General features: G+C 37.8%; 1 protein-coding gene across 7 annotated transcripts in view; it reads left to right on the top strand.

Annotated features, from left to right (window-relative positions):
- The window catches only part of PRR16 (proline rich 16), a 280,803-nt gene that overhangs the window by 176,204 nt on the left and 80,330 nt on the right, over nt 1-24,269 (top strand). For 4 of the 7 annotated variants that reach the window (XR_009600836.1, XR_009600837.1, XR_009600834.1 and 1 more), the window contains one exon: nt 1,870-3,870. Coding sequence is in view for 1 of the 7 variants with exons in the window: in XM_060416347.1 (XP_060272330.1) it covers nt 1,870-2,625 (756 nt within the window). In the remaining 6 variants the exon portion in view is untranslated. The remainder of the gene's footprint in view (nt 1-1,869; nt 3,871-24,269) is intronic. The other 3 variants (XR_009600838.1, XR_009600835.1, XM_060416347.1) reach the window with 2 other exon arrangements.

Raw genomic sequence — 24,269 nt, 5'->3', positions numbered from 1 at the left:
AAAGGAAGATGGGGAGAAATGAATGGATTCAGGAGCTAAAATTGAAGGCCTCATGGTACTGGTATTAATCAATCACAAAAGACTCACATGTGGAAGAAGTAAATTCTCCATGTCCTCTCTAACCTCTGATTGGTTATGTTGTCTTCATTTTAAGCCCAATCTTGTGTCAAAGGGCTAACTTCACAGTTGAACACACTTCGGCCTGAGTAAGAGAGGAGGAAAAAGCCTACATATGGAAACATGAGATGAAGGGACTCATTCCATTTGAAAATAAATTATTTTTAAAGTCGCCCGTAGCTTCCTTCATCATGTAAACATAATAGTACATGTACTGCGGCTCTGAGAATGGTCTCTAAGATCTGTGACTTCAGAGAGTGTAAATGACAGAGGGTCAAACTTCTTGGCTGTGAAATTGAGCATTTGAGCTGAGACTATGTTTCCCACAGGCTATTCCAGACCATGACTTCACAGCGAAGAGACTCTAAGCCAGCCGGCTGTAGGAGGTGCTGGATTCCTTAACTCCATGGCTCTCTGCTGGCCCTGCCCAACTTGCCTTAGAAACACGTGGCCTAGAACTCTGCCACCCAGTTTTCCTGTCTTCACAAGAACTCTCTTACACTCGGGGTTGATCCTGCATTGTGGTGTGATGGGCCTGCAGTCTTTCTTGATTTCCTGATTCTGTCTTGTGTCTTTGGCATATACTGAGCAGCTGTGACTTGGATCCTTCCCGCAAGTGGTAGCAGACAACAGTAGGTTCCTGGATCCAAGAGAATGTTTCATCTCCTTCACCAAGGACATAGACACCTCTTTCTTCCAGCCTAGAAGCAGCAGATCATTGCCTATGTTTTAGAGGTTAGAGGATTTCTTGCCATCCCCCTAATGCTGAAGGCTTCTGTTGTATAAGAAGGATCGGGAAATGGGTGAGTTTTTGTGCCCAGGAAGGACCCTTTGCAGTCTCTACCTGCCCTCAGAGAAGCCTATGGAAAAAGGGACACCGAGTGAGAACAGGCTACATTGTGTCTGGGGTCCTCAGGTTTCTAACCTGTCATGATAGCACATTCTGAATTTAATTACTCTTTAATGTCTTGGCTGTTTTCTTGACTCACTTTTGTATACTACATCTTTTCCCTGTGATTGGCCACAGATGGAACAGTCTTTGTGTCCTGTCTACCCTCACAGGGTTTGGAGCTCTTTACAGTTCAGTTTATTTGGTTACTTTGTGATCTCACTTCTCTGATAATCTCTAGAAAAGTTTTGATTTTTGCAGGTTATCAGGCTTTGTTTCATTTTAGCATGAGATTAATGTTCTCCTATGCTTTCTACAGGGTAAATCAGAAGGAAAGTCCCTTCCTCTGTTTAAAATCAGTTTAATAACCAGTGGGGAGAAGGGTGCGGGAGGAGCAAAGAGGAGTAAGTGATAAAGAGGCACCAACTACTACATATAAAATAAGCTACTAGGGTATACTATACAACACAGGGGATATAGCCAATATTTTATAATACATTTAAATAAAGGGTAACCTATAAAAATATCAAGTCACTGTATTGTACACCTGAAACTAACATTGTAAATCAGTTTTAAAAATCAGTTATGTTTCTGTGTTAGATTTTATCTTTGGATACAGCAGAGTCAGGATAGAACATATATATAAATAGCATATTCTAGGCAAGTGAAATCATTATGTTATCAAATAGTTGGTGCTCTTCTGGTAAATACTCTAAATTTGTTGAATGAAAACTTAAGAAGAATGGAATTCACCATTCAGTATTAGTCCCTGTTCCCATATCTGATTAAGAAATAGGAAGACACTTGTGGTATATTTTGCTTTGAGTCGTTATTCAACATGATTACCTTGTCCTTTTTACCAGGTGGTTGACCAGATTGATACCCTGACCTCTGACCTACAGCTGGAGGATGAGATGACTGACAGCTCCAAAACGGACACCCTGAATAGTAGCTCAAGTGGGACAACAGCCTCCAGCATAGAGAAGATCAAAGTGCAGGCCAATGCCCCCCTCATTAAGCCCCCAGCCCACCCATCTGCTATCCTCACGGTCCTGAGAAAGCCAAACCCTCCAGCGCCTCCTCCACGGTTGACACCCGTGAAGTGTGAAGACCCCCAGCGAGTGGTGCCCACTGTCAATCCGGTAAAGACCAATGGCACCCTTCTGCGAAATGGAGGCTTCCCTGGGGCACCAACCAAAATCCCCAACGGAGACATCTACTGCAAACCCGGCAGTAACTTGGACAAGGCTCCCGGGCAGCCTCTGATGCACAGACCCGAAAAAGACAGGTGCCCCCAAGCTGGGCCTCGGGAGCGAGTAAGGTTTAATGAAAAAGTCCAGTACCATGGCTACTGTCCTGACTGTGACACCAGGTATCACGTAAAGAACAGGGAGGTCCACTTACACAGTGAACCCGTCCACCCACCAGGAAAGCTTCCTCCCCAAGGCCCTACCCACCCACTTCCCCCTCATCTCCCTCCTTTTCCACTAGAAAATGGGGGGCTGGGAATAAGCCACAGTAACAGCTTCCCCCCCCTCAGACCTGCAACTGTGCCTCCTCCCACTGCACCAAAACCACAGAAGACGATCTTGAGGAAGTCCACCACTACAACAGTGTGATGTATGCCATTTAAAAGCTTTTTTTTGTTTTTTTTTTGTGTTTTTTTTTAAATTTTTCTATATTATAAACATAAAATAATAAGTAATGAGCACTTTCTACTCAAGCAATAAAAAGCCCAAATATATTTATCCTGCATTCAGCAGAGTGACATAAAAATCACCTGGTAAGTATGCAGTACGTTGTTTATATCCTGAGTATTCATTGTTTAAAAAGTTACATGATCAGAAACCACAGAATAACGAAAAAACTGAATATATCATTTTTTTCAGTTAACCCATTACAAACTGTAGTTTTCAAAGATTTTGATTTACTATAAGAGATGGGATTAGATTCATTTTATTCATGCCTGACTCATCTATGCATTAATAACATGCCATACTCTTAACTTCAATGTCATGCTTTTTAATAAGAAATTTTAATACTGAAGGACTATTTTATTATTTTTTTCTAAAGATGTTTGTCACTAGTTTTGCATAATTAAATGCTGAGGGTGATACAAGAAGGTTTATTTTCTATGCTATACAATTATGATCCTATGTTCACCTATATATGTAATGAAAGATTTGGTCTGTGGAAATATATGTCAATAAACAATGGTAAATAATGACAAAACCAAATGTTCCTCGGAATTAAAATGAAGCAGTGGTTCACTCAATCCCGTGGTAATTTACATCAAAATGGATAGCAACTCTGGCAGAGTTTGGAGATCACTGTGAGCATAAGTCAGAATGTTTCAAATTAAATATCATAATCCAGGTGCTAAATAGGACTGTACACATTTTCATATGATGTGCTTCCATTTTGGTACCTCAAGGATGATCTAGTGCATGCCAGCCCTTGAAGGTCCCCCTCACTCTCAGCATGCCTCCCGGACGCTCCATTAACCAGCTCACTGAAGCAGTGGGATGACTCACCTCCTGCATCAACAAGCTCTCTGCCTCCCTGAGGGAGTCCCTCATTTATAGAAGAATCATACGGGAAAATACAGATGTTTCCGGAACAGGATGTTTTTAGCATTCGCCTTAAGCTGATTCCCCTCAGAGGTGAAGTATGCCAGGGTTCTTTGTTATTCTATAGAAGGGAGAGAGGAAATCCTTTCCTTCTAATATCCAATAAATGTGCTTCTCTTTAATTTGTCAGCTTAGGTGATACTTACCCAATTCTTAACTACCATGATTGGGACTGATAGTGTGATTTGCCCTGGAGTGAGAAATGGGTTTACTCCCTTAGAATCGTGATGAAAGGTAAGTGCCTGAGCAAAATGTGTCCATAAAGTGGCAGGAATAGAGGGAGTCATCTTTGGTGGAGATTTGATTATTATGCAACTTAAAAAAGAATACTGTAATACTTTTGAATATCTCGGTTTTGATCTCAAAACTTTAATTTTTGCTGCTGCAGAGAGGTACTCTTCAATCATATTTCTTTGTTGCCTTTTTCAAGTTATATCATAATAATTTGGAATACTATTTTTGAACAACTTCCTATTTAAAGTGATAATATTTTAAGCATAATTCCCTAAAGAAAATAAGTTTATTTTTTAAAGGAACCATGAAATAAGGGGAAAAAATAGAGATATCATGTTGAAAATTTACTCTGCATGATTTTTGTTGTGTGTGTGTTGGACATGAAGATAATGCAAGCAGAATAAATCCAACTTTTCAGAAACTTATAGAACATAAGACCAGTAATCAAAGACCAGAATGTAAAGTGTATTAACTATATGATCTGTATGTTTAATAAATGTGAGCCAGGTAAACAAATAATTGACCTATTGAATATCAGAATTAAACATATATTCTTAATGTTTTAATGTGTTCATTTAGGCTTGTTATAAATAAACCCAGGATTTTATCACCTTTCTAGATTTAAATATTTACATCCTTTCAAATGTCAATCTGGTGTTAGGTTTTTGGATATTACAGTCATAGAAGACTTGCTCTTTTCTCTCTTCAGGCCCTCTTTCTTTCACAGCCAATTACTGTGACCTAATAATTATAGTTTGAGACTTTGAACCTTGTGATGTCTGGGAACCAACCTGGACCTCAAAATTGAGCTTACTAACAGCTGCATATCATCCGTGGAGCAGAAAACTCATTTGCAGTAAAGCAAGTTGAATAAACTGGATGATTTAATCTTGCTGGTTAAGGATCTTTGACCAGATGCTTAGACACAATCTCAGGTTCAAAGCCATCTCCCTTCCTCAAATTGTAGACAAAGCTACCTCATAAAAAATCATCTTTTTATGTTTGATTAGTGACATATGCCAAAAGCACAACTCCTGTTTTTATTTAATACATTTATAAGTTATTGCCTGTAAAGCTAGGTTCAGCCCCAGCGTTAAGACAGTTACAGTTGTTGGCCTTCTTCTCTTCCTACAGTCTATCACTTAGTCAACATTAAATGGTAGATTACAGCAAGTGTTGGACATTCTTTTAAGTTTTTTGTTCCATATGTTCCTTTTTATTTTTTTTCCACTAATGTATAGACTATATTGGGCCAATAGGGGTTTTTTTGCCCAATAATTTTGTAACATTCACTGGAACTTAGTCATGCCTCTAAATATATATAAACTCGTAAAACATGGAAAGTAATTAACATAGAGTGTCATAATATTTGCCTGGAAATTTGCAATTAAAGTGTCATAAGTGGCAGTGTAGTTTTTGTAATCAGCCAACTCTTGCTTTTGAAATTTAAATTCTGAAATGCAAGTTCTGTACATCATTTATTAAATCATCATAAAACATGGTCTATATTTTTTCTTCCTGAATATACCAAAGCAGGATTTTTTTTTCCAAATCTTTAAGGGCATGGTCTTTTTTCACATCATGATTTTAACTCATTTATTCACACATGGAGTAGTATACCAAAAAGCTGACCTCCATACTCCTTTGGAAGATAATGTCTCTACAAAGTATAAAGTGGTAGTACTGCTTATGACCACGTCTCTTTATAGTGAAAGGCAGAATATATGGCTCAAAAAACTATATCCCTTAATTAAATTGGAATAAGAAAAGTAGGCAGAGGCTGAGGTGGTGAGATGGTTAGATAGCATCACTGACTCACTGGACATGAATCTGAGCAAACTCTGGGACACAGTGAAAGACAAGGAAGCCTGGCATGCTGCAGTCCATGCACACACAGCTTAGCAACTGAACAACAACAAGGAAAAATTTTGTCTTGTTAGTTTAAACACAGATGGTCCCATTTTTGTAATGAGAGGTTATTGTATCTCCACTGCTAAATGGTGAAAAGAAAAGAAAGTTGACCAAAGTTCTCTTCCATCTCTCAGTAGTTATAGGAGTTATAAAAGGAAATAAAACTGATTTTTTTAGGCCATGCTTAAGCTAAACATAAAATACCTGCTAAAAAATACAGGACATGGAAGAAAAGAAATTCCCCACTCTTCAGTCTGATTATATTCATACCTCCTCTTATTAGTTTAATAATAGTCTATGAAAAAAATGTCTGCTATTAACTGAAGTGATTTAATTAACCTGAAAAATCTTGTGTTTGAATCATGCCTGCATCTAACTGCTTAATGAATAAAGGAATAAGGCACTGTATATTATTTGGCTTTCTTTAGACAAATCAGTAGTTCCTTTTAACATCACCAAGAACAGCAGCTACACAGTCTCTGAAACTCTGCAGGGTGTTTTATCTGCATGTTCTAATTATATAGTTCCTGGATGCTTCGTGAAGAAAAGGCTGAGTAGTTCCACATGTAATTGCTCTGGGAATGATGTAATCAAGTCTTGAGTCACCACCTTGACTGAATTTTTTCCCATGGAATATAGGCAATAACGCAATGTCTTGTATTTGTCCTGGTTCGGGTTTCTTTCCCCAGTTTCTCTGGTCTTTCCCTAGTTTCACATGCTGTAATGTACACTCATATTTGTAGCAAAAGATTGCATTGTTGTGCATGTGTACCTAGTGATGTTTTCTAAGTGAGGAAATGCTTTGTGAACAATAAAATTCCATATCACATAATTAAGTAAAGTACACAGAATCTGACGTTTGCTAGACACTGTTGCAAAATCACAGACCTTTTTTGAGTCCATATGGAACTGTGACACTGTATTCAAATTTTAGACTAAACCTTTCACGATTTTAGACTTGTGTAAGTTGCCTGATTCTGAAATAATGATAGATGTGATACTGCCATTTGGGCAAGCAGCAGTGTTGGACATAAAACTGCATTGTTGCTGTTTAGTCTCTAAGTCATGTCTGGCTCTCTTGCGACCCCATGGACTGTAGCTGACCATACTCTATCCACAGAATTTCCCAGGCAAGAATACTGGAGAGGGTTGCCATTTCCTTCTCCAGAAGGTCTTCCCGACCCAGGGATCAAGCTTGCATCTCCTGCATTGGCAGGCGGATTTTTTACCACTGAGCCACCCAGGGTAGCCCATAAAACTGCATTAGCTGCATTTTAGTGGAGCATCCCTTATGAAGGGTGTTATTTCATTGGAAGCACTTGGATTTATCAATCTGGTCTTTTTGGATAAATCTAGAGTGGGACATAAAGAAGCTCTGCAAACAATATTCTCTTTAAAACATAGTTAGATCAACCTGGGATACAGTACTATGTGAAGACCAAGCAAAATACATAGGAAACTTTGCTTATGGCTTATGAATTCCAGGCTGATCAAAGATGGGTAAACTAATATTTTTGATGTTTTCTGAAACTTTACATGCAGTAGTAGTTTTTTCTACCTCTCATATGAATGTATAAAATAGAAATTATTATCCTGATTTAAAGTGAAGAAATCCAAGACCCCAGTTTCAGTGCTTTGCCAAAACTGACCCCTTAGTAAATGACTGGCTGGCATTTTGTTAATAGTACCAGCAGGACTTCCATGTTTTTCTCCCCACAATATCAGCATTTAATTGTGTTCTTTAGAGCCCTGAAATTTTCCATTTTTTCCTTTGTTCTGAGGAGTTATTTTGACTCTTGAAAGAGGATGTCTAATATTATTTTGACATTCCTAATATGTTTGATCTTTGCAGAATGTGAAAGGGATTTCAGGCAATTTCCCTACCATCAAAAATGAATGAGCTGTTGAATAATTCAAGCTTCATTTTCTCATGTGTTATACCAGAGGCATTACCTTTCTGGTTTTTTATCTTAAGTTCAAAGGCTGTCTATTATGCTGGATTATTTTTCCCCTAACAAGTTCTGATTTCATAGTATTAATACCATTTGACACTACCTGTGTCACTTCCATTACTGGTATTTCATTTAGGAGTTTCATCTGTTTAATATTGACCCTAACAGCTGATAGATCCACAGAGTGGATTTGTCTAAAGAACCAGTGCATTAGAGCTCTAATAAAAGCATTTCCATCCTTTTGTTATTAGACTATAGACAGGTTTTTTCAACTGTTTGGTGATGTGGTTGTCAATTATCCTAACCACCAAGGGGAATTTGGGGTCAGCTAAATAAAACACCGTGTGCCCTTGGGTAGGTTAGAGTTGATGTTGACAATACATGATATCTAGCCCTTATCAATGGCTTGCCTGGTATCATTCTCCTGTGTGTTTTTGTGTTATTTTTTGCTCACAATATCATTTTTCCCTCCTAAAAATGCAGTGTCTTAGCCGCTGTATTATTATCTACATTGTACAAATGAGGAAACTGTGTCACTGCTGTGCAAGGTCATAGAGCCAGGCGGTGGTCACAGCAGGATTGTAAGGCAGGAGGTCAGCTTCCACAGCCCACGTTGTTCACCCCCTCTCAGGACTGCTCAAAGCACAACCCCTGCATTGTGCATGGGTCATCTATAAAGCTTACAGACATTTAAGTGAAACTTACTTGAAGGATGCTGGCAGATAGTAAAAACATAAGCCAAGATAGACTAGCGCATGCTGTGGTAGCAAACAGCTAGTATCACAGAAGCATTGTGTTGTTTTTTGTTTCCTCCAAGTTTACCCTGAGTCCCTCAGACTCTCCAGGGCAAGTCTACCTCAGGTGGTCATTCAGTGATCTGGGCTGGGTTGAGTGTGTCTCCAGCACCTGGCCATGCGTCCTCTTCCAAAATCACCACAACAGAAGGAGAGGAGACTGGAGAATCTTAGCTGTACTTTTTCCTCAGTCCTTGTTTGTGTCATTGGCCAAAACTAGTCATGTAGCCCTTTCTGTCATCCCCATGTCCTCAAGAAAGGAAAGGATATCCACATATTGGTGAGTACCAGTCATGTCAACCATGGCTTCCAAAGGAGTAATTTTTTGGCATGTGTATAATGCAAATATATTACAGACCTCCTTTTCTTTCCTTTTCATATTACTTGACATTTGTTTAATCTCACCATAAGTTACAGTGCCATGTCAGTTTAAACAAAGGAGAGAAAATACGTGACTCTAACAACAGCCTTGCTAAAAATTTAGTGGAGGGAATTGACAGCATTTATGAAGATGACAGGTAGATTTAATCTCAACTTTAGCTACCATAATTGAATTCTGAGATTATTCACCAACATACATGTTTTATTTAAGCATTTGAGGAGTGCAATTTTTGAATGAAGAATTTTTCAGTAAATTAGGATACTATATGGATAGCTATCCTCATAATGATAGATCAACCTTTGACAACTTATTTACCCCAACTAGTAAAAAAAAATATGGCATTCTACTACAGAAATTTGTCATAGATAATGTAACTTATGTCATGTTTATAATGTTAATTTATAGGATAAAAGTGTAAATTTGAAACCAGAAGATCTGGATTTGAAGTTCAATTTTCCCATTTCCCATGTGTTCTTGGTCAAATTACTTAACTATGTCTGAAGCTTGCTTTCAAATGAGAATTAACAGTGTTATTTTCTACTTAATAGGCAACCCACTTTAGTATTCTTGCCTGGAGAATTCCATGGACAGAGGAGCCTGGTGGGCTACAGTCCATAGGGTCTCAGAGTCGGACATGACTAAGCAACTAAGCACAGCACGGAGCTCTTGGGTCACTATCCTCTTCCCTGTGTGTACTCGGGGTTCACCCAGTCCTCCTTTACAAAGTAAGAGGCAAGAAGATTAAGATCAGCAGCAGGATGCTGCAATTTCTCATATCCCAAGTGAATGTCTATGGCATCAGAACTATAAGCTTCCACTCTTCTTAGACAGCAGTGCTGAGAGGTAAAATGGATGAGGCAACACGGATAGGCAATTTTAGGATTCAAGAAGTCTGTAACCTTTAGCACAATTGAACAGATAAAAATCACCAAATCATTCCACCTTATTCTTTACATACATCAGAAACACATCCCAAACTCTTCCTCTAGGCTGGTGCTAAGTAAATTATGTATGGCAGCATAGCTAATTACTGTTTACTTTATGGCTTGGTTTAAATTCCATTATATTATTTGCATGGGATGAAAGTTCTGCTGACACAGAGTGAGTTACATACAAAGTTCCATCATTCTTCTGCTTTATTTGCTCAAATTCCCACTATTTTCCAGCTCATGTCTCTCTCCTGATGTGCATTTCCTCTGTCTTATTTTGCTTATACCTTCATGAGGTACTTGTTCCCCAAATTGCCTGGCATCACACATATTATTTCTACCAGAGTAATACTGATAGACTAACCGTCCTCCACTAGCACCCAATTTCCTAAGACTTTAGGAAAGTATGCATGTATGCTCAGCCATGTCCAACTCTTTGTGACCCCATGGACTATAGTCCTCCAGGCTCCTCTCTAGGCAAGAACACTGGAGTGGGTTGCCATTTCCTACTCCAGGGGATCTTCCCAACATAGGGATTGAATCTTTATCTCCTGCAGCTCCTGCATTGGCAGACAGATTCCTTAATGGTGAGCCACCTGGGAAGCCCTTGTATTTCTCCTCTAGAGGATACCTTTCAACATGTTGTTATAAGGCCATAATGATTTAATAAATGTGAAAGTATTTTGCTAATAGTAAAACCTCACACAAATGTAGGTCAATTTATACCTCTTACCAAATTACCATGTTCCTTAATACTCATGGATTGATTTGTCTATGCCTAGTGTTCTTGCCTAGAGAATCCCAGGGTCGGGGGAGCCTGGTGGGCTGCCATTTATGGGGTCACACAGAGTCAGACACGATTGAAATGACTTAGCAGCAGCAGTGGCAAGCCACTCCAGTACTCTCGCCTGGAAAATCCCATGAATGGAGGTGCCTGGTAGGCTGCAGTCCATGGGGTCGTGAAGAGTCAGACACGACTGAGCGAATTCACTTTCACTTTTCACTTTCATACATTCGAGAAGGAAATGGCAACCCACTCCAGTGTTCACGCCTAGAGAGTCCTAGGGACAAGGGAGCCTGGTGGGCTGCCATCTATGGAGTTGCACAGAGTCGGACATGACTGAAGCGACTTAGCAGCAGCAGCAGTTTGATGCTCAGTTCAGTTCAGTTCAGTCTCTCAGTCATGTCCGACCCTTTGCAACTCCATGAATTGCAGCACGCCAGGCCTCTCTGTCCATCACCAACTCCCAGAGTTCACTCAGACTCATGTCCATCGCGTCGGTGATGCCATCCAGCCATCTCATCCTCTGTCGTCCCCTTCTCCTCCTGCCCCCAATCCCTCCCAGCATCAGAGTTTTTTCCAATGAGTCAACTCTTCGCATCAGGTGGCCAAAGTACTAGAGTTTCAGCTTCAGCATCATTCCCTCCAAAGAAATGCTAGGGCTGATCTCCTTCAGAATGGACTGGTTGGATCTCCTTGCAGTCCAAGGGACTCTCAAGAGTCTTCTCCAACACCACAGTTCAAAAGCATCAATTCTTCGGCACTCAGCTTTCTTCACAGTCCAACTCTCACATCCATACATGACTACTGGAAAAATCATAGCCTTGACTAGACGGACCTTAGTTGGCAAAGTAATGTCTCTGCTTTCAACATGCTATCTAGGTTGGTCATAACTTTCCTTCCATGGAGTAAGTGTCTTTTAATTTCATGGCTGCAGTCACCATCTGCAGTGATTTTGAAGCCCAAAAAAATAAAGTCTAACACTGTTTCCACTGTTCTCCCATCTATTTCCCATGAAGTGATGAGACCAAATGCCAAGATCTTCGTTAAAGTAATGCTCAAAATTCTCCAAGCCAGGCTTCGGCAATACGTGAACCGTGAACTCCCAGATGTTCAAGCTGGCTTTAGAAAAGGCAGAGGAACCAGAGATCAAATTGCCAACATCTGCTGGATCATCAAAAAAACAAGAGAGTTCTAGAAAAACATCTATTTTGCTTTATTGACTATGCCAAAGCCTCTGACTGTGTGGATCACAATAAACTGTGAAAAATTCTCAAAGAGATGGGAATACCAGACCACCTGACCTGCCTTGTGAGAAACCTATATGCAGGTCAGGAAGCAACAGTTAGAACTGGACATGGAACAACAGACTGATTTCAAATAGGAAAAGGAGTATGTCAAGGCTGTATATTGTCACCCTGCTTATTTAACTTATATGCAGAGTACATCATGAGAAACACTGGGCTGGAAGAAGCACAAGCTGGAATCAAGATTGCCGGGAGAAATATCAATAACCTGAGATATGCAGATGACACCACCCTTATGGCAGAAACTGAAGAGGAACTTAAAAGCCTCTTGATGAAAGTGAAAGTGGAGAGTGAAAAAGTTGGCTTAAAGCTCAACATTCAGAAAACGAAGTTTGATGCTACTGATATTTTATTCATCTCATTTATAAATAATCATTTTACATAGTTTTTTAAGTTACTATTTTCAAGTAAACCTAATAATTTTCTTAGAACCCTCTTAGTTCAAATGTAGAACTCTCATTCTTGACTTACTAGATTTTGTGAATTAGAAAATGAACATGCTAGAAATTCAAGGCGACTACAATCGAGCCCAGTTTATTAAACTGTTTTGACAAGTATAGCTTAATTTTAATTATTTATGATAATATTTAATAGTACATGAGTAAATTCATTTATAATATATCAAATTAAAATCTAATACCACTAAGCCTTTATAACTCCTAAAAATGTTTGGTCAAATAAGAGATTAAATTATCAAGCTTTTGTTTAAAATAAGGAATGTCTGTGTTTGTGGTTAAAAGCATTGTCAGTGATATTAGTAAAATTTGACAAAGTATTAACTCTTAGTTTGCTTTAAAGAAGTGTACTATACTTGACTACACTGAAATGGTGTGGTACCTCCCCAAAAGACTAAGAACCAAAAGTTATTTGATCACAGTGAATTATGACTTAAGTATAAGTAAATATTGCTAATAGCAGTTCAAAAACAATTATTTCCAACAATTCAAGCCACTCTTGAGGACAAAATGGAATATTTGGATTTCTTTCACTTTTGTTTTCCAAAACTTTATAGTTGTGTCAAATAATGACTATATTCTGCTTAGTATTTTAAATATAGTACTGATATTCTTTTAATAGATTTATTTTTCCTGAGTGGCTTTATTATCAGTATTACAGAAAATTAGTATTAAAATAGCTCTTCTATGAAAGTTGCTCAGTCATGTCTGACTCTTTGCAACCCCATGTCCACCAGGCTCCTCTGTCCATGGGATTCTCCAGGCAAGAATACTGGAGTGGGTAGCCATTCTCTTCTCCAGGGCATCTTCCTGACCCAGGGATTGAACTCAGGCCTCCTGCACTGCATGCAGTTTCTTTACTGTCTGAGCCACCAAGGAAGCCTAGCTCTTCTTTATGATTTCCCAGTAGATCTTCTAATTATCAAAGCTCCAATTTTCAGCTGGATTTCAGCTGGATTTGGATCCTACTTCTTCTTTGCTCCTTTTCTTTTACCCAAGTTATTTGAATTTTCTGCCAGTTTGTGTGTGTGGCTGTGGGGGTGTGTGTGGTAATGCCATACTCAGTCATGCTCTCCTCAGAGCGGCTTTTATCCCCTACATTCTCTCATTACATTGTCTCCTGTTTTTCACTCATACTCTTACCTCAGCTGCTAGACTATTCTGCAGATCAGCATCAGTGTCAGTTGAATCACTCAGTCATGTCCAACTCTTTGCGACCCCATGAACCTCAGCACGCCAGGCATCCCTGTCCATCACCAACTCCCGGAGTTTACTCAAACTCATGTCCATTGAGCCGGTGATGCCATCCAACCATCTCAACTTCTGTCTTCCCCTTCTCCTCCTGCCTTTAATCTTTCCCAGCATCAGGGGCTTTTCAAATGAGTCAGCTCTTCACATCAGGTGGCCAAAGTATTGGAGTTTCAGCTTCAACATCAGTTCTTGCAATGACTATTCAGGACTGATTTCCTTTAGGATGGACTGGTTGGATCTCCTTGTAGTCCAAGGACTCTCAAGAGTCTTCTCCAACACCACAGTTCAAAAGCAATTCTGCAAATACCAACAGAGAAATTTTCCTTTCACTATTTCATCTCAATCCAGAAAATTTCAAGACTCAGGATAATCTGCTGTTTAAAATTCTTAAGTGTGGGCTTGGCAGTTCAGTTCTAGCAAAAACCTTTCAGAGACTGCTAATCTAGGGAGCTAATTAGGGAGTAAAAGCCTTTCTGAGGCACCTAATCTGAGGGAGGTCAACACTAGTAAGACTGTTCCCACCCAGTAATCAAAATGGCCAACCTCCTGGCAGGCCTTGCTGCTGCTGCTAAGTCGCTTCAGTTGTGTCCAACTCTGTGTGATCCCATAGACGGCAGCCCACCAGGCTCCCCCGTCCCTGGGATTCTCCAGGCAAGAACACTGGAGTGGGTTGCCATTTCCTTTTCCAGTGCTTGAAAGTGAAAAGTGAAAGTGAAGTCGCACAGTCGTGTCCAACTCATAGCGACCCCATGGATTGCAGCCCCCCAGGCTCCTCTGTCCATGGGATTTTCCAGGCAAGAGTACTGGAGTGGGGTGCCATTGCCTTCTCCCCTAGCAGGCCTTACTCAGTTCCTATTACTGTACCTTCTCCTGAGCCCCGCTTGAAATAATTTATCCTCTCTGTTTCAAGAGAGGAGCTTTTGTACATCTTGCTCGGTTGATTTCCACTATTTATCTCAATCTTTTCATTACAAATAAAATATTACAAACCCACAGTAGTAAAATGGGTACAACACAGGTAAAAGTTAAAAAGTATAAAACTTAAAAATGCCTTTGGAAAAAATACCCAACTATTAATTAAACAAATATGAATTTCAATGCATATTATCTCTTAAATTAACAATATTATGGAAAGGCAATTATTTATTATCTACTTTCACTAAAAAAAAAAAAAAAGGATATTAGAGTAAAAGAAGCTTAGATAATTAAGTCCACTTAATTATCTCTTCACTTAATAGGCTATAAAACAGACCTCTTAGTAGGACAAGTAAACTCATTCGAATTCATGTAGAGAACTGGTTTCCTCACTTGATATGAAATGTATTCTTGGGTATTTAAGCAGTTCCCAGTAGAAGACAGATTGCTGCATATTGATGCATGAGAAATGGGATCTTTAAGCAAGAAAATGTGAGCTAGTAATGTAAGGTTTATCACATATGCAGAAAGTGCTAGACAAAGAAGGAAGGGAAGTAAAAAGAAAATTGAAAAAAGGTAAGCAATTAAAATCTCATATCTAAAAAGTGAGCCGAATACAATGGAATAAAGTGAAGGCTATACACTTAATATGTGAAGGTTGAGTTGTATTTTTTACTGCTTAGACTAAGTTTATGTAGCATGCGACTATTTTATTTGACATACCTTTATGAATTTGAAGACACACTCTACTTTGACAGCAATGTGGAAGAAAGATATTTTCCTTCCCAGGAATGTAGATGGCTGATATGAGAAATTTGTGACCCAGGTGTGTTGTTTAAAGAGGGCTTTGTGAAAGTCAGGTGTGTCTTGTAAAAGTTCTCATGAGAATGAGGCTTTTAGTTAGGTTTATACTATCTTTCCGGAGAAGGCAATGGCACCCCACTCCAGTACTCTTGCCTGGAAAATCCCATGGATGGAGGAGCCTGGAAGGCTGCAGTCTATGGGGTTGCTGAGGGTTGGACACGACTGAGTGACTTCACTCTCACTTTTCACTTTCATGCATTGGAGAAGGAAATGGCAACCCACTCCAGTGTTCTTGCCTGGAGAATCCCAGGGACGGGGGAGCCTGGTGGACTGCCGTCTCTGGGGTCGCACAGAGTCGGACACGACTGAAGCGACTTAGCAGCAGCAGCAGAAGCACACTGTCTTTCACTGCATGCATTCAGAATCCATCTTACCTAAGCTCTACCAGATCACTACGCTGGTATAGTCGGGGACATCTGAGTACTCTCAGGCAGCAAGGACCTCACGGCCAGACTCAGAAAAAAAGAGGTAAATACTATTTGCAACTGGAATGTTACAGATAGCATTCTCCTTAAGCCAACCTAAACTTGGCTCCACTTACTGGAGTAAATATACAAGTTGTATAAATTTTCTTCCCAGTGAGGAAATTATAATTATTTTTCCATGGTTCAGTTCAGCACTTAACATCAAATTTATTTTCTAAGCCTGGAAAATTGAACCCCCATGTTTTCTGTTAGAGCACTTATTCTGTGAACTGAATCCAGAATGTTCTGTTGTGCTTGATAAAATCATTTTGATAAAGATGAGCAGTCCTCTCAATATATTTGTTGACAGAACTCATGGAGTGAAAAGTCTGCTGTGAAGTGTTTTATTGATTACCATTTCCTATAGCTTTTGCCATGGCCCTTATTTAATGTATTGTGCCTTGCAGTGCTTGGGGAGATTGGAATGAAATTTGAAAAGACTATTTTTGTATCTTTGGTTCAGTGTGTGTGAGAGCTTTCTTGCTGATGGTTAAGATGTGTGACATTTACTTAGCTGAGGTTATAAAGGTTAGACCTCATAAATTTCCTAATCCATGAAATGAGGGAAGCTATACTGGATTTCTTATAACCTATGGACTGATATAAACAGCAGCTGATACACACTAGTCCTTTAAACAACAGAGGAGTGGAATTGGAACTGGTAGTATATATTACCTTTAGGTATCTTAACTTCTTTTCTATATTGAGTTAAATACTAACAATTCATCTGGGCTTATATAGACAAACAGAACTGTGGAAGTTTTTGGGTTTTTTTTTCAGTGTCAGAATTCAAACACAGAAACTAATATAAGAACACAGTTTCTTGCACTCCCTTCTGAGCTTCCTAGGAAAATAGCTTCAAAAAAAAAAAAAAAATGGGGGAGAGGAAACAAACACCAGTGAAGGTGGTAGAGAAGATAAAAGATGCCTATATATAGCTTTTGAGCAGACAGTGCTGTGGAAAGCAGGATTTTCACAAGTGTGGGAGACTGACTCCATTGGCTTGAGATTCTTTTTAATCTCCTTTGCTGATCTGGGGATGTTATTACAAATCAGAATAAATGCAGGGTTCTTATAAAAGAGGAGTGCTAATTGTACCAAAGAAAAAACTGATGTTTTCCAGATGGAGAGATGAAGAAATCCCAGAATATATGTTCTAAAATTTCTTAGAGCTGGATGGTATAGAAAGTAGAGCACCACTGTGCTGAGGAATATTTCAGATGTCCTCTAAGTCTGTCCCTTTGCTTTTGTGCTATACCAGTGTGGATCTCAGTGCTGGCCAAATATCAGAATTACCTGGGAAGATTTACAACATGTTCCATCCTGAACCAGTTCAATCAGAATCGCTCATAGTCAGCTCAATATTAGACTATTTTTAAATTACCCAAGTGATTCTAGGATATCAGCATTTTAAGAACCACTGAATAATAATATACAGAGAATGATACATCTGATATTTTTTATCCTAATTGCAGCAGCATGAAATCAATATGGAGTATATTTATATTTTCCTTTTCCCATATAAGCAAGAGAAGAATGTACTTAGACATCTATATTTTAAAGGGCTTATGTGGAACACTAAAATCTTGTTTTGGTTAATGCAGCATTAAAAAGATAATCCCTGAGCTAGAGATGTATTTAAGGTCAATAGAAAGTGAGGAATGTATGTCTTCTGTGTATTACGTTGCCACTCAAAGGTTCTGTGATTTACTGCATCATTGTTTTAAAAAGTGAAAAGTAAACTTGATATTAAATTATGAGAGAAACCAAAAGTAGAATTGCAAATATTTTAAGAATATTGCTTAAGTATCTGTAATATACAATTCAGTTTAGTTGCTCAGTCGTGTCCGACTCTTTGCGACCCCATGAATCACAGCACGCCAGGCCTCCCTGTCCATCACCAACTCCAAGGAATCAGTAATTCTAAGTCAAATATGAATATAGAATATTATCCTAATTTTATGACAATAATTCATTGTTATTTGGTATTCATATTTTCTGATGGTGTATTTAAGCTAAAGCGTCAGATATAGTATCCTGACATTGCTAGAAATCTTACAGTCATTATGGCCTCCCTGAAATTCTTCTTTCTACAGGTCATGTTAATTAATTATAACAAGCTCAAATATATTGTATTTTCCACATGCTTAAAGCTTTAAATAAGCTTTAAGTGTCTGTATATGTCTTTTATTTTTATGCCAAAGAAGTAGAAGTCAATTTTCAAAATTTAGAAAAATAATATTCTGCATAACTGCTTCAAGATTAATTTTCTATTAATTATGTTTATTTTTCATGATCAGCTTATATCCTTCACTAAATTTAACAAACTTTAAATTTTCTTTATTCCTTTGTTTTTATGCTCTTTGGCTAAGCAAATAAAAGTTATTGTTGACATTCAGAGCATAAGCTTACAATAAGGATATATAATCATTAAAAATATTCAAATTATATATTTATTAATGTTAATACTTATAAATAATTTGCAGTGCTCTCTTCTGATCTGGTTGTAATTACTCTTAGAAATAAATACTGCCAGTTAATAAGTTGAACTGGAGCCTGTCATAAGATGATATGGATCGAAAAATGTTGTAAAGCATTTCAAACAAATTATCAAATATTTCAACAGAGATCTTGGTATGTCACTGATTACTTATTCCATAACAGGAAACTCACCTTTGAAAAAGCACTTTTATTTAAAAATTCACATATTTTGTATCATTCCCCTTTAAGAGTCATGTGGCAATGTTCAGAGAAACGGAATCTAATTAAAATGGATTTTAAAATGGCTCCAAATAGTCTTTGGAGTGATTTTACTAGAGAATAAAAAGCCATTTTCATACTCATGAAAATCAAACTGATAGTGAGTGATTTGTGTTTTATTTTTCACTCAGAGAGCCTCTTGTAAAGGGGGATTTCTTTGGGTTAACTCAGATCACATTCAGACTCTCTCGGTCTTTCAGATTTTACATTTAATGTTACTGTCCATGCCATCCCCATGCCTCTTGATGAGACCGCTCTCTGATATCCCTGTGCCGTGATTGTATCTGTTTCTAAAGAGAAAACTTGCAGTTTGGCTTAGGGAACAAAGTATTTGCCCTCTCTGCTTGGAATTTGGTGTGAGTGGCACTGTATTTGGGCTGGAGATCTTCTGGATCCTCTGGCCAAGAGGCAGCTGTCAAAAAGCCCCATCACTGTAACAGGCACTAATGTGCAGACCAGCTCAGCAGATGCCAGGAATATAAGTTGCTGTTTGATTCCTTGAATCTGTTCTTATATAAAAAACAAAAGTTGCTTAACAGCCGTATCATACCCATATACCTGATCTTTTGAGGGTAAAAAGACATTTGGGATTTTCAGGGATCTCTGTTCTGAGAAGAATTGTGTGCTTGGAAAGAGAGGGAGTTAGAGAAAAAAGTAATATTTACTGAACAACCATTATTAGTTATTTGCATATTTTATTTCTGTAATATTTTGTTTCATAAGAGAGAGACAGATGGAATTCAATCATCTATGGCAAAACATCAATAAATCTGGTTGGTTCTTAAATTGTTTTCTATAACCCTATGTATGACCCTTTTTTTAATTAAAAAGAAAACAGTGATTCAAAGTAATTTAAAAATTATGCGACAGAGGATGAGATGGTTGGATAGCATCACCAACTCAATAGACAAGAGTTTAAGCAAACTCTAGGAAATAGGGAAGGACAGGGAAGCCTGGAGCCCTGCCTACAGTTGAGTCAAGCTGAGCAGAATGTGAAAACTGTCTTGATCTCCTTTAGGAGAGATGGTTATTCCCTTGTTACTGAGACCCTGAGACTTGGAAGGTTACCCGAGGTTTCCCAGCTATTAAGTTACAGAGTTGTGTTTGTGTGTGTGTGTTCAGTGGTGTACAACTTTTTGCAATCCCATGGACTGTAGCCTGCCAGACTCCTCTGTCCGTGGGATTTCCCAGGCAAGACTATTGGAATGGGTTGCCATTTCCTCCTCCAGGGAATCTTAGCGACCCAGGGATCAAACCCACGTCTCCTGTGGCTCCTGCATTGGCAGGCAGGTTTTTTACCTGAGACAGAGTTGTGACTTCACCATAATTCTGATCTGTTTCAAGACCTATGAACCTTCCAGTATACTTCAACCTTGTGAAAATCGCAGGCAAGAGGACAACACTGGCTGCCTAAGAAGTTTCAAAGAGTGAGTTCTTATTTTCCTAAAACTCTCCAGCAACTTTAAGGAAAGGATTATCCTAGCAAAGTTATATTCACTTGAAACTATTGTATGCCACATGTTCGATAGTTTTAAACAATCTGAATATTTTATTGACTTAAAAACAGATGCAGCTTTAGGGAAAGAGCCATTTAATCTGCTTGCCTGCTATGTTCCTTATTTCTAATAAAGGCTCCTTACAGGCTGCAAATGATTCTCTTAGGATATTTGTGAAACAGCTGCAGGAAATTTCCATTTTTCCATCAAATGAAAATCGTTTGTTTGTAGTACTTATGAGTTACTGCACCATTTTTGATAAAGGAAAGTTAAAGGAAATAACTTGTTATTAATAAATGGAGGTTTTTTTTTTCTCTGATTAATATCTTGAGAGAAACAAAGTATGAAAAGCTGTCAGGGGCAATTCTGTTGCATATCAGAATTAGATATAACTGTGGCATCACCATGCATAGATTCTTACCATAGGCTATAAACCGATGGGCCAGGGAGACTCAAGTTACCCATTGGTTACTGATCAGTTTTTAGCTTCTAAGAATGGGAGGAAGTGTGTTTGTCTTCACAGAATCAGCATCTATGAAAATGTTTAATATTTTTTTCACTTTAATGATTTTAGTCTTGATATTTTTTTAAAAAATTATCAATGACAACCATCTGTTTTGGGGGCATTTCTGATGGCAGTAAAGACACCTCTTATCCTCAGCAAAATCTCTTCTTGAATTTAGTAACTACCAGGATTAATCCTTCACCTTTCCCAGTGAGGCATTTACTGTAAGAAACGTGGTCAATGTTGACAATGTTGTCCATTGCTTGCTTTTAATCTTAGGATGTTTGAAAGACAAAAGACTTTTTTTTTTTTTTTTTTAGATAATGAGTGTATCAAAAGCTATAAAATTCCAACCAGTGTTCTAGTCATGTCTATAATTTATTTCAAATTTTCAACAGAATGGTTGAAAACACCCATCTTTTCTTCTGTCAGAAGGGTCATTTTCTTTTACAACAGCACTTATGAGCTCCTAGTTAGATTTTAATTGTCAGGAAATGATTTCCTTAGGATACTTGAAATGAAATGTTCTTAGAACTTCCTTACTTGACTATGCCAGTATTCTAATAAACCTCAGATAGGAAAAGCTAAAAATGCTGTTAATTATTATTGAGGAAATAAAATGGATAGGGTAAAGCAGACACTCATGATTTTATGAGGTACAAGGAGCCATTTTCAAGTACTGTAAACACTAGGAGACATTATTATCGGTTGTATTAAACATATCTATTTCAGAAGGACACGAGAATTAAACTAAATGTACATGCATAGCTTCAGATTTTAAAGAGTCTGGGAAAATAGAAAACAGAATTAAAGAAGGTACATGGACATTATCAAACACATTCAGTTTAAGTTAGCATTTAGTTATAATAGTATTTTCAGGCCATTTTTGACTAGTCATCTGCAAAGAATGCCAACACTTGCAGTGAGATTTTTTTTCAGGGGAGAATTTTTATCATCATCTGTTCATATTAATTACCAGTCTTTAGCATTCCCTTCAAAAACCCTTTATAATTACATCTAATCTTGTGTGTGATAATCTCTACTTGTAGAAATTTATACTGAAAATAAATAATTTTTATTAATTCACAAAATTCAGATAAAACCATGTGATCTTAGTTTGATATCTCAAAAACAGGACAATGGCCTGATTTCAACAGCACTGGCTTTAGTGATGGCTTATTTTCAGATTCACAGTGGTTTGTTACAAGTTGATATACTTAACAGTTTTGAATTTATAAAATGTTTGTCCCTCTAGAAACAAATAATGAGTAATATCCCAGCTGTCTTGAAACAAGGATACTCTTGCTCTTTTGATGGTGGAATTTTTCCAATCTTTATTTTGGAAGGAAGATTTACAATTTGTATTTCTTTGTACAGCTTTATTCTTTCAGGCACTTGCCCCAAATAGACTCGAGAATTTCAGAATTTTCAGGAAGAATAAAGTTTATAAAAATAGCAGACTACAACGATGAATTGTAGAGGAGATAGCGCACTGGAATATCTCTTAATTGGACATATATCTCAATTTAATCCTTACTAGCCTACTGCTGCCGCTAAGTCGTTTCATTCGTGTCCAGCTCTGTGTGACCTCCTAGACGGCAGCCCACCGATACCTGGGATTCTCCAGGCAAGAACACTGGAGTGAGTTCTCCGCCTTACTAGCCTATATACCTCCAAATTCCAAGTAGTTGTGATCTATCCTGAAGAAGTTGGGGCTAGAGGAAGTCCTAAAGTGAGGATTTCTGCTAGCCCTCAGTTGTTAAGCAAGACTCAGTAGCACTGTGACTCTAGAAGGCACAGACAGAAACGTTTTAGAATTCAGAGATTATTTGGGCCAAATTCTCCATTAAACATGCAGAACTGAACCCAGAACCCTTGGCTTCTTAAGTATGTTTTTCTTCAATATTTTTCATTTGTCTTCAATATTCTTCATTTGTCTTCAATATTCTTCATTTGTCTTCAGTTTTTTTCAGTAAGTATGTTTTATTTCATTATTAGAAAGTAAGGCATAAATGAGATTTGCTGTGACATGTGTTGGAGGGTCAACATCAGGATAAGTATAGAAGTGATTCAAGTGTAATCACTGGAGCCTCAACACAAAGTGAAGGCAATTTCCTTCTCTTATTTCTAAGCTTGTCAATGGGTAACTAGATAGGGAGTCATAGACTCAGTTGTAATCAGAGTACAGGCTGATAATGTAAAAGAAGTTGGGTGTTTGTCTATGAGAAAGACAATAAGGAGTGGTGAGCAGGGCCCTTGAATACTCTCACAGACTAAAGACACCCTTACCATCAGAGATCTTTCCTGCATGACGTTACACACAGTAAAATATTCCCACATCCTACATTAGATGGAATTTTCCATTAAAGTTTGGATATTTAGAATTTCTTTTAGAAATTATTTGGCAGCCATTAACCGTTTCGGTTGACAGTTGACTATAATGATTTCATAATAATATAAACTACATAATCAGAAATACATATGAATTCTTGCCAAAGGAGAAAATTGTTTTCAAATGTAGTAAATTTTACCTATGTACTAAGTTAATATAACTGAATTTACCATAGTGGTACATTTTATAAGTATATAATTAAATGTATTGACTTTATTTTGCAAAGGGTCTTTTTTTTTAAAATTATAATTTTGGAGAAATTAAGGGAGTCTCAAAATTGTTGTCAGTTACTGAGAATCTCATAGGTCCTCATTACTCTGCCCATATATCCAGTGGGAAAAAAATTACTTATAATGTGGGCATGTGACCAGCAGCAAAGCATATGAACTTCCTAAATGCATTTACATTAGAAGTATTTTAAAATACTCAGCTAGGTAGGCTGCCCTACCATGTGCCTAGTAGCTCATGAGAGGAGTAGGTATGCTCTTCCCATTATGACTACAGGTGTATTCCTAGCATGTATTACTACAATTTTAGTTTTCTATTGGTGTTGTAACATATTACCCCAAATAGTAACTTAAAACCACCTAAATGTATTATCATTCTAGAGGGCAGAAGTCTGCGTCATTTTCACTGGACTAAAATAAGTTGGCAGGGATATGTTTCATTCCGGAGACTCTAGAGAATTCTCCAGACTTTTTCAGCTTATAGAGTTAGCCTCCATTCCTTCTCTCATGGCCCTTTTCCATCTTGAAAGCCAGGAATGGCCTGCTGAGTTTTTCTTACTTGGTATTATTTTGATACTGGCTCTTTTATCTCCCTTTTGCATGTTTCATGAACTCTTTTAATTATATTGGGCCCACGTGGATAATAACGATTTCCCATATTGAGGTCAGTTGATCAGCAACTTTTATTTAATTTACAATCTTTATTTCCCTTGTCTATGTAACCTGACATATTCATTGATTCTTAAATTAGGACATAGACATCTTTGGAAAGCCATTATTCTGCCTGTCACAACTACAATTATTGTGCTCATTTACTTGTTTTCCTTTCCACTGAAATATAAAAACATTGATAGTAAAAAATGGCATTTCAGAATATTAAAAAAATCTTTAACTTTTTAACTTGAAATTTATATGATTAAGCCATCAATATTACAGATTAAAAATCTGAGTTAAAAAGTCAGTAAGTTACTTGCTCAAGTTCCCTCAGCTCCATAGTGGGTTAGAACCTAGCAC

Source organism: Ovis aries, chromosome 5, assembly GCF_016772045.2.
Source record: "Ovis aries strain OAR_USU_Benz2616 breed Rambouillet chromosome 5, ARS-UI_Ramb_v3.0, whole genome shotgun sequence".
NCBI lineage: Eukaryota > Metazoa > Chordata > Mammalia > Artiodactyla > Bovidae > Ovis > Ovis aries.
Note: the sequence above shows the minus strand (reverse complement) of the source record. Positions and strands in the feature narration are given on the sequence as shown.